An 18,593-nucleotide genomic window follows, 5' to 3' on the forward strand; every position below is an offset into this window, starting at 1 on the left:
GTGCCTTTAATCCCAGCACTCAGGAGGCAAAGGCAGGCAGATCTCTGTGAGTTCAAGGCCAGCCTAGTCTACATAGTGCGTTCCAGAACAGCTGGGGCCATAGGAAGACCCTGTCTCAAAAAGACCAAAAAAAAACCAAACAAAAAAATGTGGCCTCTTTAAACAAGGGCTGCAAAATATATTTAGGATAGTCCCTGATATTCATCTTTTCTTGTTCATTAGTTTGTAATTACTTTAATTTGCCTTCTCCTTGACTGTGGTAGATTTAAAGAGCATTCTTTTTATCCTGGAATAATTTTTGTTTTGAGACAGGGTCTCCCTGTAGCCCCAGCCAACTTGGAACTCACTGTGTGGACCAGGCTGGCCTCGAACTCCCGCAGATCCACCTGCCTCTGCCTCCCTAGTGCTGGGATTAAAGGCATACACCACCACGCCTGGCTAGAATAATTTTTTTTTTAATATTTTATTTTTTTGTATGTAAGCATGTAGGTAAGTGCACCCATGTCATGCAATGCCTGCAGAGGACAGAAGAGGCTGTTGGAGCCCCTGGAACTGGAGTTATGGACAGTTATTAGCTGCCATGTGGGTGCTGGGATTTGAACCTGGGTCTTCTGTAAGAACAGCCAGTGTTCTTAACTGCCGAGCCATCTCTCCAGCCCCTAGAATAATTTTTTAAATACTCTGTTGAGAAGAAAAATCATGTTATGTTTTGGTTGGTTGGTTTTCTGTTTGTTTGTTTTTCTTTTTTTTTTTTTTTTTTTTTTTTTTTTTTTTTTTGTAGCCCTATATATCCCTGGGTGTCCTGGAACTTCCTTTGTAGACCAGCCTAGTTAGTCTCACTATTTCTTTTCACTCTTTCTCTCAGAAGTAGCATAAGCCATATGTGGTAGTGCACACCTTTATGCCTTTAGTCCTTGCACTCTGGAGGCCAAGACAGGTGGATGGATCTCTTGAGTTTAAGGCCTGCCTGGTGTTTCTAGGGAGTTCCAGGCCAGCCAGAGCTACACAGTGAGACTTTGTTTCAAAGAAAGAAAAAAGAAAAGAAAAAGCAGTGGCTTTATGTTACAAAGGACAAGACAGGGAATCTGAAGATGGATAGTGGGTACAAAAGCTCAGCATTCCACACAGCTTGAGAATGAGTCTCAAATTATACATTCATATATAGATTGAATGATGAATATAAACATGAGACTTTAATCTCCTGCCTATCTGATTAGAGTCTTTGTCCTATGATCTTCTGGTTTAGAGAAAACTTTGAGTCAAGCAAATACGGTGTACTTTTTTACTCTATCTTCTTCCTCCTTCTCCCCCCGCACCCTTCTTCCTCCTCCTGGTCCTCCTGGTCCTCCTGGTCCTCTTGCCTTGTGAGTGCTGGGATTACAGGTTCTGTCCTCTTAAAATATGTTACCCTGTGTCCCAAAGCTGAAACTTCCTTTTTGATACTTTCTTTCGTAGTTGCTTTCAGTTGTGATAAAAACACTGAACAAAACCAGCTTGGGGAGGAAAGGGTTTATTTGGCTTACAAGGGAAGCTAAAGGCAGGAATTCAGGCCTGGAACCTGAAGGGAGGAACTGAAGCACAGATCATGGAGGTACACTTCTTACTGACTTGCTCCCTTGGCTTGTGTTCAGCCTGCTTGCTTATATAATACCACCTGCCCAGGGGGTAACACCGCCCACAGTAGACTGGTCTTTCCCACATCATTCAACAATCAAGAAAATGTCCCACAAACATGGACACAGAACCATTTAATGGAGGAAATGCCTCCATTGAGAGTCCCTCTACCCAGGTGTGTCAAGTTAACAATTAAAGTTATTCACTCTTTCCCCTTTGACTAAGACAGCTTCTGAATGGTCTTTTCAAATGTCTAGTGAATGTATCCCTAAACTAGCATCTTTCTGTTTTTCTTTTCTTCCTTTCCTTTCAACAGTTGTTTTGTTTAGTTTTTTTTTTCTTTCTTTTTTTAATGTGTATGAGTGTTATGCCTGTAGGTAAGTACACCCATGCATGCATTGCCCATGTAGGCCAGCAGAGGGTGTTAGATCGCCTGGAATTGGAGTTATAGACAATTTTTGGCCACTATGTGGATACTGGGAACTGAACCCCAGTCTTCTACAAGAGCAACCAGTGCTCTTAACCACTGAGCAATCTCTCCAGCTCCTGTTGATATTCTTTAGATAGGGTGTCATGTAGCTGAGGCTGTCCTCAACATCCTGAGTTCTGGAGTTATAAGTATGTTCCACCATGCCCAGTTTTATGTGGTGCTGGGGATCAAACCCAGGGCATTATGTATGCTAGTCATACAGTCTTAACAACAGAGCTATATCCTTAGTTCCTTTTTTATTTTATTTTTTGGTCTTTTTTGAGACAGGGTCTCTCTGTAGTCCCTGGTGGCCTGAAACTCAACATGTAGACCACGCTGGCCTTAATCTCAAAGATCCACCTGCCTCTGCTGAGATTAAAGGTTGTGTGCCATCACGCTCAGCTTTCTTTTTTTCATTTTTTTGAGAATAGGGTCTTACTATATAGCACAGGCTGGCCTGGAATTTATACTGTAGTCCAGGCTAGCCTTAAACTCGTCTCTTGCCTCCTCTGCCTGAATACTAGGGTTGCAGATGTGAGCTACCACACCTGGTTCCAAGAGCACTATTTTCTAAATTGACACACTTAACTTACAGTCTTGCTTCAGACCCCAGTTTGAGCACAGGTTGACTGGCAAGTTTTCCTGGTTAGTTATTACCATTTTTATATTGCTTAATTCTCTTTCTGTGAAAAATGTCACTGCCTTATTTTTTCTCTTTTCTTTTTGTGTTTAGGTTCCAAATAAATTCCGCTATCCATTTTACTACGAAATGTGTTGGTACGTGTTGGAGCGCTATGTATACTGCATAACCAACCGTTCCCACCTAACCAAGGAATTTCAGAAAGAATCCCTCAGCATGGGTAAGTGTTTAGCCTGTGTGAACTTTGAAGAAACTAGCTAAGAAATACTTAGTATACTGTTACTTAGTAATTGTGGTTTGGGATTTCAGCTTTTCTAGCTGTCTGCTTAGAAATACCAAATTCAGGACTAGAGAGAGGATTTAGTGGTTAAGAGCATTGGCTGCTCTTACAGAGGACCAGGTTCAATTCCCAGCACTCATGTGGTGGCTAACAACTGTGTCTAATTCCAGTTCCAGGGGATCCGATGTTCTCTTCTGACCTCTGCGGGCATTGCATGACATGGGTGCACGTACATACATGCAGGCCATATACTTATACACATAAAAATAATAAATAAAAATTTTTAAAAACACCAACTTCAGGGTGGAGAGATGGCTCAGCTGTTAAGAACACTGGCTGTTCTTGCATAAGACCCGGGTTTGAATCCCAGCACCCACATGGCAGCTAACAACTTTCCATAACTCCAGTTCTAGGGGATCTGTCCTCTGAGGGCATTGCATGACACGGGTGCACTTAACCTATACACAGGTAATACACACATACACATAAAATAAAAATAATAGCCGGGCGTGGTAATGCACACCTTTAATCCCTGCACTCAGGAGGTAGAGGCAGGTGGATCTATGTGAGTTCAAGGCCAGCCTGGTCTACATAGTGAGTTCCAGGACAGCTGGGGCTACAGGGAGACCCTGTCTGAAAAAGACCAAAAAATAATAATAAATATTAAAAAATAATAATAAATATTTATATATATATATATATATATAATCGGGGCTGGAGAGATGGCTCAGCGGTTAAGAGCACTGACTGCTCTTGGAAAGGACCTGGGTTCAATTCCCAGCACCCATATGGCGGCTATGAACCATCCTTAACTTCAGTTCCAGGGGAATCCGAAGCCCTCTTCTGACCTCCTCAGCAATCAAAATAATAAATAATTTTTTTAAAAAAAAGAAGAGTCTGGCGTGGTGGTGCAGGCCTGTAGTTCCAGCTCATGAGAGGCAGAGGCAGGTGGATCTCTGTGAGTTCAAGGCCTGCCTGGTCTACATAGTGAGTTCCAGACCAGCTGGGGCTGCAGGGGGACCCTGTCTCAAAAAAAAAAAAAAAAAAAAATACTTACAGGGGCTGGAGAAATGGCTCAGCAGTTAAGAACACTGGTTCCACTGGTTCTTCTTGCAGAAGATCTGAGTTCACATCCCAGCACCCACATGGCAGCTAACAGCTGTCCGTAACTCCAGTTCCAGGGGATCCGACAACCTCTTCTGTCCTCTGCAGGCATTGCACAACATGGGTGCACTTACCTACATGCAAGCAATACACTCATTACACATAAAATAAAAATAATAAATAAAATATTAAAAAAAAACTTGCCCATGTATTTATAGGTAATAAGAGACAAAGCCACACCCTTAACCAGACTGATTGTTTTTAATCCTGTGCTTTAACATTTCCCCAACCACTATCAAGAGAAGTGCTTAATTGGATGAAATAGTAGTTTCAGTATACATCTTTAGACTAATCCATGTCTTAAATTTGTAGAGGAGGCAATACTGAAATATTTTGACTACATTTCTGTGAAATCTTCAAAGATGATCCTTTTTTCCCCCTCCTCCTTCTTGAGGCAGGATCTCAGGTATCCTGGTCTGACCTATAAACGCGCTTTGTAGTTGAGGGTGACCCTGAGTTTCTGTGACTCTGCCTGGTTTATACTGTGCTTGAGGTCAGATGTTGGTGTTCGTGCTTGCTAGGCAAATACATGCTTGGTACCCCAGCATCTTATTTTTATTGGGACAGGGTGTCCTTGTATCTTGAACTTGCTATGCAACTAAGGAAGACCTTGAACATCTGATTCTTTGGCATCTACCTTCCAGAATTGTATTACAGGCCTGTACTACCACACTTTTTTTTTTGATGTGCTAAAGATGGAATCCAAGACTGCATGCTGGGCATACAGTCTTACAATCGAGCCACTGGAGCTACAGAGAGACCCTGTCTTTTTTTTTTTTTTTTTTTTTTTTTTTTTTTTTTGTCTTTTTGAGACAAGGTCTCCCTGTAGCCCCAGCTGTCCTGGAACTCACTGTGTAGACCAGGCTGGCCTCAAACTCATAAAGATCCTCCTGCCTCTGCCTCCCAAGTGCTGGAATTAAAGGCATGCGCCACCATGCCCAGCTGAGACCCTGTCTTTTTTTAAAAAAAGAAAAAAAGAAATTCATATGTCCTTCACCTCATTTTTGGTACTAGTACGGTATCCTTCTTCTATTCCTGACCATGGTTTTCAACAAGGCATTTCTAGGCCCCTCCTTTGCTCGTTGATCATATGGCCAACTGGCCTCTTACTGCATGCTTTTCTTTTGCATTGGTAGATATGGAGTTAAATGGGTTGGAATCTGGAAATGGCGACGAGGACGGGGCAGACCGAGAAATGCGACGCTTGAGCAGTAGGCGCTCTGTGCTCACCAGCCCTGTAGCTAATGGTGTCAACCTGGATTATGATGGTCTGGGGAAAACGTGCAGAAGTCTTCCAAGTCTGAAGAAAACTTTGGCTGGAGACTCATCCTCAGACTCTAGCCGGGGATCCCAAAATGGCCAAGTTTGGGATCCCCAGTGTAGTCCTCGAAAGGACAGGCAAGTGCATCTGACCCATTTTGAGCTTGAAGGTCTTCGGTGCCTCGTAGATAAATTGGAGTCCCTACCACTGCACAAGAAATGTGTTCCCACAGGGATAGAAGATGAAGATGCTCTGATTGCTGACGTAAAGGTAAGCAACTTTTGACCTGGCTAGGAGAGTCAGATTTCTGGATTTGGAGGGAGGAAGTTCAGGGATTGAGGGAAATCTCTGGTTCAGCTAGAGGGAAGTTAATAGTTGCATGTGTCAGTGCTTGAGTTCCTAGAGTGACAGTAAGTCCCTGCAGTGGAAATGTTAACATTGTGTCTTCGATGTGTGCTTAAATATGCTGCTTAAACCTTCAGGCTTACCACCAGAATAAAGGTGAGCCTAAGAATGTGTGTGCTTTTAAGAAAGGGGTGGGGATTCTGGAGAGATGCCTCAGTGGATAAAGATGCCTGCTACCAAGCCTGACAACCTGAGTTCAATCCTGGAAACAACTCCCACAAGTTGTCATGTTACCACTACAGCCACACACGCAAAAGCAAAGAAAGTAAGTTCATGCTAGGCACGCCTTTAATCCCAGCACTTTGGAGGTAGAGGCAGATGGATCTTTGTGAGTTCCAGACCATCCTGATCTATATTAATGAGTTCCAGGCCAGCTGGGGCTACAAGGAGACCCTGTCTCAAAAAGACCAGAAAAACCAGTAGGTTCATTTAGGGATGGCATAGTAGATAAGTGCTGTTGGTGCACAAGCCTGAGGACCTGAGTTCAACCCCCAGAACCCACAGGGCAAAAGCCAGATGCAGCAGTGCTCATCTGTAACCCTGCAGAGACAGGAGGATTGGCCTCAAGCTGATTTTCCCCCCACCTCTCTCTGGTCCCTCCTCCCAATGCAGTCCTGCTTTAATGTCACAATGTATTCCATCACTTTCTCCCCTCCCTTCCCTCCCTATTCCCTCGTGTTTTTATCCTCCCTCCTCATGGTCTCCTTTCCACTCTCATCACGTGTACACAGTTGTTACGTGTAAATATATTTTGATGTGTTTTTGTTTGATTGAGACAGGGTCTCCCCTGTAGCTCCACCGGCCTGGAACTTGATATATAGACGAGGCTGGCCTGGATCTCACAGAGATTCACCTTCATCTGCCTCTGGAGTGCTGGGACTAAAGTTTAAATCTAGATTCCCTGTATGAAAGAGAATAAATGAATAATGTTTTTCCTTGTAAACCTATTTGCCTAACAATGATCTCAATTCCATCCATTTTCCTAACAATTTCATCTTTCATTACAGCTGAATAAAACTTCGTGTATGTATACTGCATGCTCATTATCCATTTATCTGTTGATGAGCATCCAAGCTGTTTTCATTTGTTAGCTGTTATGAATAATGCTGCAGTGAACACATATATTCAAATATCTCTGTGCTCTGTTAACTTGGAGTCCTTCATGTATATACCCAGTGGTATAGCTGGGTCATATGGTAGCTCTATTTTTAGGGTTTAAAATACATGTTTATTTTTTGGTCTTTTTGAGACAGGGTCTCTTTCTAGCTCCAGCTGGCCTTGAACTCACAGCGATCTGCCTCGCCTCCTGAGTGCTGGAATTAAAGGTGTGTACCACCACACCCATCTTACTATTTTTATTTTATGTGTATGAATGGATTGCCTGCATGGATGTAAGTGCACCTGTGTCATGCAATGACTATGGATGTCAGAAGAGGGCATCAGATCCCTAGAACTGGAATTATGGACAGTTGTTAGCTACCATTTGGGTGCTGGGATTTGAACCTGGGTCCTCTGCAAGAGTAATCAGTGCTCTTAACCACTGAGCCATCTCTCTAGCCCAATTTTTAGTTTTTTTGAGGAACTTCCACACAGATTTCTGCAGTGGGTGCACCAGCTTACATTCACCAGCAGTGTATAAGGTCCTTTTTACACATACCCTTGCCAGCACTTATCATCAGTTTTCTTTTTCTTTTTTGTAATTTGCATTGTGTGTGTGAGATGTAGGAGACGTGTGTGGAGGGCAGGACAACTTTGTGTTCTCTATTTTCTCCTACATTTACATGGGTTCCAGGGCTCAGACTTGGATCCTTAGGCTTGTAAGACAATCATTTTACTTTTGAGCCATCTTACCAGCCCATCAGTGGTTTCCTTTGTGATAGCTAGTCTCACTGGGGTGAAATGGAATCTCACAGTAGTTTTAATTTGTACTACATTGATGATTAGGAGGATTTAAACACCTTTTCAAGTGTTCATTGGGTATTGGTTTTTTGAGAACTATAAGTCTTGTTTATTTATGTGTATGTGTTGTGACTTTGTGTGTATACACTGTGTGTGTTTGGGTGCTCAGGGAGGCCACAGGAAGCTGTCAGACCCCTGGAACTGGAGTTAGAGGTGATTGTAAAGCTGTCCAAAGTGGGAGCTGCTCCTCTGAAAAACCTGCAAGGGCTTGTACCAGTGAGTCCCCCAAAGGCTCATACCTCTAGTCCCCCAAATCTTTCAATTGTTATTTTGCTTGTGTGTGTGTGTGTGTGTGTGTGTGTGTGCGGGCGGGCGCGCTATGGCATACATGTAAATGTCAGAGAATAACTAGTGTAATTTGATTCTCTCCAGCATGTGGATTCTAGGAATCAAACGTAGGTCACCTGGCTTGGTAGCAAGGGTGCTGCCTGCTGAGCAGTCTTACTGGCCTGTACTATGTTTTCTTCTAGCAGTTTCAAGTTTTCAAATCACCTTACTTTAAGGTGATTCACTTTGAATTGATTTTAGTGCCAGATGAAAGATACGGTTTTAATTTCATTCTTCTGTATGTGTAAGTTTTCCAAGCACCTTTGGCAAAGAAGCTGTCTTTTCTAATGTGTGTTTTTAATACCTTTGTTCAAAATTAGGTGACTGTACCTATATGGAGTTCTGTCTGGATCCTGCATCCTATCCCATTGTCTACTTGTCTGTTTTTGTGCCAGTGCCATACAGTTTTTTGTAACTATAGTCTTTTCTATCCCTAATTTTTTTAATGTGATTTTTAATGGGTTAACTATTCCTAAATTTGGCCAGTTCTGTATAATGAGAAGTTTTTATAAAGTGAGTTTAGAGCTTAAACTATGAGAGTCTGAACATCACTTTAAAAGGCACTGGAAGCTTCTAGAGAGATGACTCAGCAGTTAAAGAGTGCTTGTTGGTCTTCCAAAGGATCTGAGTTCAGTTCCCAGCACCCATATTGGGTGACTCACATCTATCTGTTTTACCGTGGAGCCTGGGTTGGCCAACTCCAGGTGATCCAGTACCCTCCTCTCGCCTTCCAGGGCATTATACATAATATACATATTATTAAAAATAAAGTAAATCACCTGGCATGGTGGCACCCGCCTTTAATCCCAGCACTTGGGAGGCAGAGGCAGGCAGATCTCTGTGAGTTCAAGGCCAGCCTGGTCTACATAGTGAGTTCCAACTGGGGTTACAGGGAAATCCTGTCTCAAAAAAACCAAAAAAGGGGGAACTATTAGACTATTGCTACAGCAGAAAATAAAAGAATAAGAAAGGATGTATGGCAGCAGCACCTTTTATATCAGTGTGGAGTAGGCTTGCTCTGGTCTGGTTTGACAAGATGGAGAGATGACCCAGCAGTTAAGAGCCCTGGCAGCTCTTACAGAGAACCTGGTTATTTCAAATTCCCAACACCCACATGGTAGCTAAACTGTAACTGTAGTTCCAGGGAGATCCAGTGCCATCTTCTGACCTTATGACACAGGTAGTATCACTCATACGCATAAAATAAAAATAACAAAAAAATTTTACTATTTATTATTTTAATTTATGCGTATGAGTGGAGTGTATTGCCTGCATGTATGAGAGTGCACCCGTGTCGTGCAATGCGGTGGAGGTCAGAAGAGGGCTTCGGATTTCCCCGGAACTAGAGTTAAGGATGGATTGTAGCCACCATGTGGGTGCTGGGAACTGAACCCAGGTCCTCTGCAAGAGCAGTCAGTGCTCTTTAACCACTGAACCATCTCTCTAGACCCTATAAATAAATTTTTTCCTTTAGATAAAAGATAAAATATTTTTGGTCTTTTTGGGACAGGATCTCCCTGTAGCCCCAGCTGACCAGGAACTGGCCTTGATCTCACAACACAAAGATCTACCTGTTCCTGTCTCTGCCTCAAGTATGCTGGGATTAAAGGTGTATGCCACCACACCCAGCTTAAAATTAAAATAAACCTTAAAATTGGGAGTGGGCATAGTAACTCATAACCCATAAATTCCAAGCGCTGTGCTCTGAGTTTGAGGCCAGCCTGGTCTACAGAATGAGACCCTGTCTCAAAAACAATAGGACAAAGCAGAGAAACATTGGGCTGGGTAGGTGTCAGTCACCGCACAGATGACTGCAGTGCTGGAGAATTTAGTTCTTATGTGCTGATGGCTGCATTGCAGGGGAGGGACAAAAGGAGGCAGTTTACCCTTCCTACAGAGAGAGGAATTGTATCCTGTTACAATCTGTTTGGTTCTTAGAGAGGTGTAAGGAAAAGTGATGAGATGAGAGCCATGATTACATATTTCCTGGAAGAAAAGTCCATTTTAGTGCTGTGGTAAAGGGTTTTGAACATTCTAAAATGTTACACTTTATAGTGTTGAAGAGAGAGTCATAGAATATAGAATTGGAACAGGATTAGGGCATTTTAAGAACTATTGACTTATTGGGAAAATGAAATCAGCATGGATAGACTCCATTGGAAAGTGAGTAACCTTGACTGCTGAGAAAGTATAATAAAGACAGAAATCAGGTCTCCTGCTGTGAGAGTCTTAACGTTTCTAAAATTGTAGAGGTGCAACATAATGTTTGAATAAAAAGACTGGATGTGGAGCAGGGTGCACAGTACACCACCATTCACAGAAGCAGAAGTCTGTGTATGTGTGTTCATTGCAAAGGCTTCTTAGGGTTACCTCCCAAGCTGCTGAAAGCGATGCATTAGGGTGATGAAGGTTAGCTAGAAGAGTGTAATTGGACCTTATTGTTTTGCTTGTGTCTATTTTGATCTGTTTTGGTGATAAAGAATTCTCATTATATTCACGCATGTGAAAGAACCTTTGTTGTTGTTGTTCTTTTTTGTGTTTGTTTTTGAGACAGCAGTCTCCCCGTAGCCCCCAGCTGGCCTGGAACTCACTATGTAGACCAGGCTGGCCTTGAACTCATAGAAGCCTGCCTCTGCCTCCCCATGCTGTGACTAAAGGCATGTGCCACCACACCCAGCTCTGGAACTTTCTATGTAGACCAGGCTGGCCTCTATTTCACAGAGATCTCTACATCTGCCTCCAGAGTGCTGGGATTAAAGTCATGCACCATGCCCAGCAGAACCTACCTACCTACCTTCTTTCTCTTTCTACTTCCTTCCTTCTCTTTCTAAGCACCCCCCCCCGTTTTTTTGTTGCTGTTTTTTTGTTGTTGTTTTGTTTTGTTATAAAACAGGGCCTCAGTATGTATCCCTGGCTAGTCTTAAACTCACAGAGATCCATCTGCCATTAAAGGCATGAGCTACCACACCTAGTGAAACAAAAGAAGTTTTTTGGTCTATTTTATTTATTTATTTATTTATTTATTTATTTATTTATTTATTTATTTATTTATTGTCTTTTTGAGACAGGGTCTCCCTGTAGCCCCAGCTGTCCTGGAACTCACTGTGTAGATCAGGCTGGCCTCAAACTCACAAAGATCCGTCTGCCTCTGCCTCCCGAGTGCTGGGATTAAAGGCCTGCACCACCACGCCCAGCCTTTTGGTCTTTTTGAGACAGCATCTCCCTGTAACCATAGCTGGCCTGGAACTCACTACGGAAACCAGGCTCAGGAAGATCCACCCACCTTAGCCTCCCAAGTGCTGGAATTAAAGGTGTGTGCCACCACTCTTGGCTAGAAGATTTTTAATGTTTGCCAGTTGTATTTTGTGGCATTGAGATAGGTTACTAGATATTTGAGAGCCTGCTGTCTTCTCTATAAAATATCACTATGGAATTGTTTAAATTAATGATAGGGGTGGAGGTAGACACTCATTGTTGGAGAATGTGTTTCCATACTAGCACCAAAAAAGCCCTTAAAGTTAACAACATGGTAGCATGCTAGCCCTGGTGATACACACCTTTATTCCCAGCACTCAGACTACAGAGGCTGGGCTCCAGCCCAGCCAGGCCTACATAGTGAGACCCTGTCTCCAATTTAAAAAAAGGTAGAAAAAAAACTAAATTTGCAGTTCTCATTAAGACGATACTATGTAGGCTGATGTGGTGGCACACCCTTTTAATCCCAGCAGAGGCAGGCAGATGGAGTTTGAGGCCAGCCTGGTCTACATAGTGAGTTCCAGGCTGGCTAGGGCTACAGGAAGACCCTGTGTTAAAGAGACCTCCCAAAAGAAGATATCATGTGTGTGCACACAGGTGTGTGTGTGTGTATGCGTATGCGTGCAGAGGACAACCTTGATATTACCCCATACATGTCCCCTTTTTATTAGAAGTTTTTTTTCTTATTGTGTGTTTATGATTATTTATTGTACATGTGCTATAGCTCATATGTGGAGGTCGGAAGACAACTTTTTGGAGCCAGTTCTCTCTTTCCACCTTTACATGGTTCTAGGCATGGAAATTGGACTGTCAGGCTTGCACAGTAACAATTTACTCACTGACGTCTCATCAGCTTCAGTAGGTCTTTTAAAAGATTTTTTTTTTTTAAATTATGGTGTGTGTGTATGTGAGTTTGTGCAGGTGCTTGTAGAGGACAAACAGTACTGCTCTTAACCTCTGAGTCTAGCCATCTCTACAGCTCTCCCCTGCCCCACCTCCACACACTTTATTTTTTAAAGACAAGACTCATTGGCCCATAGCTCAGCAAATTGCCTGTTATTTTTTAAAAAAAGTTTGTTTTTGGTGTTTTTGAAACAGGGACTCCCTTTAGGTTCAGCTAGCATAGAACTCACAGCAATCCGCCTGCCTCTGCCTCCTGAATACTGGGATTAAAGGAGTGCACCACCATGCTCTAAAAACAAAAGCAGCTTTTTTGGGGTTTTTTGGTATTTTTGAGACAGGGTCTCCCTATAGCTCCATCTGGCTTTGTAGACCAAGGCTGGCCTTGAACTCACAGAGATCCACCTGCCTCTGCCTCCAGAATGCTGGGATTAAAAGGTGTACACCGCCATGCCCAGTGTGTGTGTGTGTGTGTGTGTGTGTGTGTGTGTGTGTGTGTTTTGACTACATGTAAGTAAGTGCATCGTGTCATGCAATGCTCAAGGAGGGTATTGGGTCCCCTGGAACTGGAGTTAGGGATGGTTATTAGCTGCTTTGTGGGTGCTAGGAACTGTACCTGGGTTCTCTGCAAGAGCAGCAAGTGCTCTTAACCTCTGAGCCATCTCTCCAGCCCTTAATATGTGTGTGTGTGTGTGTGTGTGTGAACAGTGTTTTGCCTGCATGTGTGTAAGTGTACCATGTACATGCAGTGCCCATGGAGGCCAGAAGAGGGTTTCTGATTTCTCTGGAATTGATGTAGTCAGTCGTTGGCATGTGGGTGCAAGGACCTGAACCTGGAACCTCTGCAAGAGCAGTCAGTGCTCTTAAATGCTAAACCATTTCTCCAATCCCTTTTTATTTTTATGTGTGGGTGGGTGTGCCACCTGTGTGATAGTGCCGGAAGCGCCCAAAAGAGAGCATCACACCTCCTGAAGTTAAAGATGGTTATAATCCACCCAAAATGGGTGCTGGGAATTGGCTGGGAATTGAACTCAGATCCTAGATCCTCTGGAAGAATAGTGAGTGCTCTTAGCTACTGAGCCATCTGTTCAGCCCCAGTGTTTTTTTTTGGGTGGGGGGAGGATGGTCTTTTTAAGAGAGGGTCTCCCTGTAGCCCTGGCTGTCCTGGAACTCACTATGTAGACCAGGCTGACCTTGAACTCACAGAGATCTGCCTGCCTCTGCCTCCCGAGTGCTGGGATTAAAGGCATGCACGACCACGCCCGGCTGTTTCCTACATTTTTAATGCTACTAACACTTAGATGTTTTTTTTTTTTTTTTTTTTAAGTGCATGTCAGTGTGTATAGAGATGGGGTGTTAAAGTTTCCTGTGTTGTATAAGATTACATCCTTGGCTTTTGTTTCTTTCTTTTTGTTTTTTTGAGATAGGGTCTCCCTATGTAGTTCTCTCTGACCTGGAACTCACTGTGTAGACCAGCCTGGCCTTGAACTCAAGAGAGATCCTCTACATCCTGCTGAGCCCTCTCTCAAGGCCCATGTTTTTTTTGTTTTGTTTTGTTTTGCTTTGTTTTTTAAATTTTTAATTTTATTTTATGTGTATGAGTGTATTGCCTGCATGTATGTGAGTGCACCTGTGTCCTGCAATGGCACGGAGGTCAGAAGAGGGCTTCGTAGCCATCATGTGGGTGCAGGGAATCGAACCCGGGTCCTCTGCAAGAGCATTCAGTGCTCTTAAGTGCTGAGCCATCTCTTCTGCCCCCAAGCCCATGTTTTTTCATCTTTTTGCTTAGCTTTTTGCTATAACTAGTTTTGCTTTGAGGTAGTATGTTTTCCTAAAGTATTTGTACTTTGTCATTCCTCTCAGACAGCATTGAAGATAAGCATTTTCCAAGAAGACCTCTCAGTAGCTGAGTCATTAAGGAAAGCTTTTCAAACCAAATAAACCGAATATACTTAGTCTTTTTAAGTCTTATAAAATATAAGTGCAAACAACTATGTGATCAGGATGACCAGATGAGCTTTTATGGGAAGATCTCAACCAAGAACACAGAAGTGCCTCTTTCATTTTGTAATTACTGTAAAAACATATTTGAGCCAGAGAGAGGACATAGCAGTTAAGAGCTCTTAGTGGTCTTGCAGAGGACCAGATTTTGGTTCCCAGCATACACATCAGGCAGTTCAGAGCTGCCTACAGCTCCAGCTTCAGAAGGATCTGATGTGTCTGGCCTCTACAGGCACCTGTTCTCCTGTGCACATACCCACACAGAGACATACACACATTTTTTTTTTATTAAATTTTAAAAATAACATGGGGGCCTGGAGAGATGGCTCGGCGATTAAGAGCACTGATTGCTCTTGCAGAGGACCTGGGTTTGATTCCCAGCATCCACACGGCGGCTACAAACCTCCTTAACTCCAGTTCCAGGGGAGTCCGAAGCCCTCTTCTGACCTCTGCAGCATTGCAGAACACGGGTGCACACACATACATGCAGGCAATATACCCATACACATAAAATAATAATAAAATATTTTTTAAAAAAACAAAAAACATGGAATACACATAGAGCCCTAGCTACTGGTGAAGCTGAAGGGTTGGAGCCCAGCCCTGGGCAGGCAACACAGGAAGAGAAACTGTGTCTGGTTAAAAAGGGAGGAAAAACGTGTGTGTGTACACACACAGCCTCACAGCACCCCAAACTTGATGACCTGAGTTTGATTCCTGGGACCCCTGTGGTAGGAGAGAACTGAGAACCAAATCCCATAAGTTGTCCTCTGACCTCCATACACATAGGTTAAATGAACACACAAATAAATAAATGTAATTGAAGAAAAAAAATGCCACTGATAAGAACTAATGTTTATGTTACAGTAGCAACAGTAATTTTAAAAAAATGTTACATTTAAGAGGATCTGAAAAATACAAATTTGGATCAGACTCTGCTGCTTTTCTGCCTTTTATTCCTACCCAGATTTCCCTCCCACGGTGATGTACAGGCCTCTGACCTGTGTGTGTACCTTCTCTTTCCCCTGTAGCCTAGTGTTCTGTGTTCATTTTGAGCTTCACTCTGGCCCCCAGGCCCTGTAGACAATATGTGACTATCAGAAGGTGGCATTGGAGTGTCAATAGGAGGTAGGACTGAGTGTCTAATAGGGAATTTCAAAAGGGAAGTGGACTTATGTGAAATTCCAACCCTGGGAAGGCTGGGGTAGTAGGTCTGTGGGACTCAGGACTGGGCTGTGCTGCCATAGTTAGTCTTTGACTCAAAATAACAAAATGAATGAGGCAAGCAAAGCAGACTTAAAAGTAGAAATATGTCAGGGCTGGAGAAATGATTCAGTGGTTAAGAGCACTGACTGCTCTTGCAGAGGACCCAGGTTCTATTCCCAGCACCCACATGGCGGCTACGAACCGTCCTTAACTCCAGTTCCAGGGGAATCTGAAACCCTCTTCTGACCTCCGAGGCATGCACAACATAGGTGCACTCACATACATGCAGGCAATACACTCATGCACATAAATAAAAATAATATTTTTTTTAAAAAAAAATCTGTGAGTCGCATCCTGAGAGTGAGGCTTTCTGGTGGGCAGAAAAGACTGCCGTGGCTGAGAGAAAGCTCATTTCCTGACTTCCTGCACCTTGTGTAGAGGCAGGAGCATAAAATGCTTTAAGTTTGCAACTCTGCAGCTTGATTTGGTTACAGTGGACTTGCTAAAAGATTGCTGTGTACACAGGTCTAACATCCTGGTGGTTCCTTGTCAAAACCAGGAGGCATCTGTTGTATATGTGGTTGATTATGCCCTGTAAGGTACTGTTTCTGAAGGTGTAGGAAACATGGTGACTCTGGATGTTGGACAGGAGTTGCAGGAGTGAGGGCAGGTGAAACACACTGGACACCCAGTAAGGCTGGGGAAGAGCCCAAGCTGCTGCCAGCTTCCTCTTCCTACTCAGAGAACGGACTTTGTGTGATTCCAGGTGTTTGGCCAGAGAAGAGATTATTTGTGTGCTATCAGTGAGAGAGCTCTGGCACTAACACAGTCAGTGACCCTGAGGGGAAGGGTGGAGGCTGCCACAAGGACAAATGTGGGCCAGCCTGCCTGAGCCTATGGAACTGGTTAAAGCCTTTCCTCCCACTGGCGCCTTCTGAAGTCTGCCACCCGGAGCCCTCTGGGGGCTGGCCTTGGGTTCTCCTGTTGCAGTGTTGGAGGGAAGGAGCCGGGGCGGGGACTGGCCACCCTCCCTCCCCGGCTCCCTCCCCGGCTGTGCATCCTCCAATCAGAAGGAGGAGAGTGGCTACTGGCCACACCCCCTCCAGCGCTGCAGCAGAACCGCCGGGCCCTCTGCCTAGCTGGCTCACTCGAGCTCAGCTCCCCCTCCTGCCGTCTTCCGTTGCAAAGCATTTCTGGGAGCTGCATGTGGGTGACGCAGCAGCATTGTTCGCAGGCACAGGAAGCCGCTGCTGAGCTGAAGGGCTTTAGAAGGAGCTCAGAGTGCTGCACACTGCTCTGAGTAACCTGAAGGGTTACAGCCGGACTGCCTGCCTTACGTGCTCTGGGAGATTTCAGGATTTTCAAGTAAATCAGGATTTTCCTAGAAGCAGAAAACAACTCCTTCCGCACAACTTCCAACACAGAAAGCAAAACAAAGACGCTGGGAAAACTTCACCCAAGAGCCTCCACAGCTCCAGAGCAACAAGAAACGCAAGGTCAGGCGGTCGGTTGGCAAGCCCTTTTCTGGTTTGGGGTGTGTGTAACTGCAGGACTTTGTCTCTTGGAAGAGGCAGAAGCACTGCCTGCAGGGCGACCAGGACAATGCTGCTGTGACTTGTGTTGCACTTGTTCTCACTGGTGGGGTGTGCTTTGGAACTGGGTCGCTTGGCTTTGGGGAATACTTACTCCTTGCTCAGACGCCTTCAGTTCTCTTTCCCTTCCTGTGTTATGTAGGGTGTGGGCCTGTGTTTGAATGTTCTCCTATTGCCTGGAGTCTATCGGCAGCAGCCTTTCCGCACTCCACCCCCGCTCCCTGATCCTGAACCCCCACTGGTGAGGGGTGGTGGCTTCCTTATATGATTTCTCATAGGGCCTCAGCTGGAGTCTGCTTTTTTTTTTTTTTTTTAATGAAAGCATTGCTGGCTTGGTTGAATGGCCCCATGGAAATAAGGCTTGGAAGGAAATCTGCATTTCCCTCCACACCCACACATACCCCAGTAATTGAGCCATGTATATGTTAACAGCTCCCTGCCCCGTGCAGCCTGCAGTTTGTCTGCCTGCCCTTTCTGGTGCCCCCCACAAAAGTCTTACAGGTAGAATTATACTGGATTTGGTGAACTGTTAAGTTCCTTTTCTACTCTCAAACAATCATAGATCTCTCCGTGCAGTCTGCTTTGCTGAAAGTGGAAAGTCCCTGTTTGTGGACAGCTCACTTCTCTCCGGCAGAGGAAATGGGCAGAGTCCTACTCCGCAGCCGTGCAAAGTGGGGGAGGGGAGCTGTACACTCCCCATTGCACATTTTGAATGGACCTGAATTTTTCACCCTAGGGAGATTAGGAGCTGGGACCAAAGCCTTATCCCACGTGGCACCACACCCTGCCTCTTCACCCCCACACAGTATGGTGCTAACAGGAGGCTCCAGAATAGGATGCCATAGCAACTTGAAGTAAATAAAACGCCTGAAAATGAGATCTCTTTGGGGGAAGGTGTGAGGCATCTGGAGATTTGGCAAACGGGGATCTTTATAGAGGAACCTATATAGATCTATATAGAATGGAACCTGTTCTTTGAGCCCTAATTCCTAATTTGGAGCATGATCTTTAGGTCAAGGATGAAAATAATTAAAATGCCCTGATTATGAAAATGCTTGCAAAAGATGGCATGCTGACCGTCTAGGTCAAAGTTTAGTTATGCTGAAACAGTGCCCTGTATACACTTAGGACGAGTGTAACTTGTCTTCCAGATTCACATTCTTTAGCTGTGGCATGGGGGAGAAGGGGTAATGTATTCTCCAAGGTTTTGGATTCAGAAATCTCTAAGACATAAAAAGGTTTGTTTCAAAATAAGTCAACCAGTGTGATTCACTTAGGTGGCAGTTTCTTACTGTTACATTGTTCCTAAATCAGCCAAATTTGGTTGCTTTATTAAGAATTATTGGCCTGGGGTGGTGGCTCACGCCTTTAATCCCAGCACTCAAGAGGCAGAGGCAGGCGGATCTCTGTGAATTCAGGGCCAGCCTGGTCTACATAGGGGGCTACAGGGAGACCCTGTCCCGAAAAGACCAAAAAAAAAAAAAAAAAACCTATTGGCCCTAAAACTCTTCCTTCCTCAT

General features: G+C 44.1%; 1 protein-coding gene across 1 annotated transcript in view; it reads left to right on the forward strand.

Annotated features, from left to right (window-relative positions):
• Window positions 1–18,593, forward strand: part of Kdm2a (lysine demethylase 2A) — an 86,133-nt gene that overhangs the window by 51,035 nt on the left and 16,505 nt on the right. Inside the window, exons 12-13 of the mRNA XM_008822873.2 lie at window positions 2,817–2,943; window positions 5,304–5,698. Coding sequence (XP_008821095.1) covers window positions 2,817–2,943; window positions 5,304–5,698 — 522 coding nt within the window. The remainder of the gene's footprint in view (window positions 1–2,816; window positions 2,944–5,303; window positions 5,699–18,593) is intronic.

This window comes from Nannospalax galili, unplaced genomic scaffold (assembly GCF_000622305.1).
Source record: "Nannospalax galili isolate Female #2095 unplaced genomic scaffold, S.galili_v1.0 scaffold89, whole genome shotgun sequence".
Lineage (NCBI taxonomy): Eukaryota > Metazoa > Chordata > Mammalia > Rodentia > Spalacidae > Nannospalax > Nannospalax galili.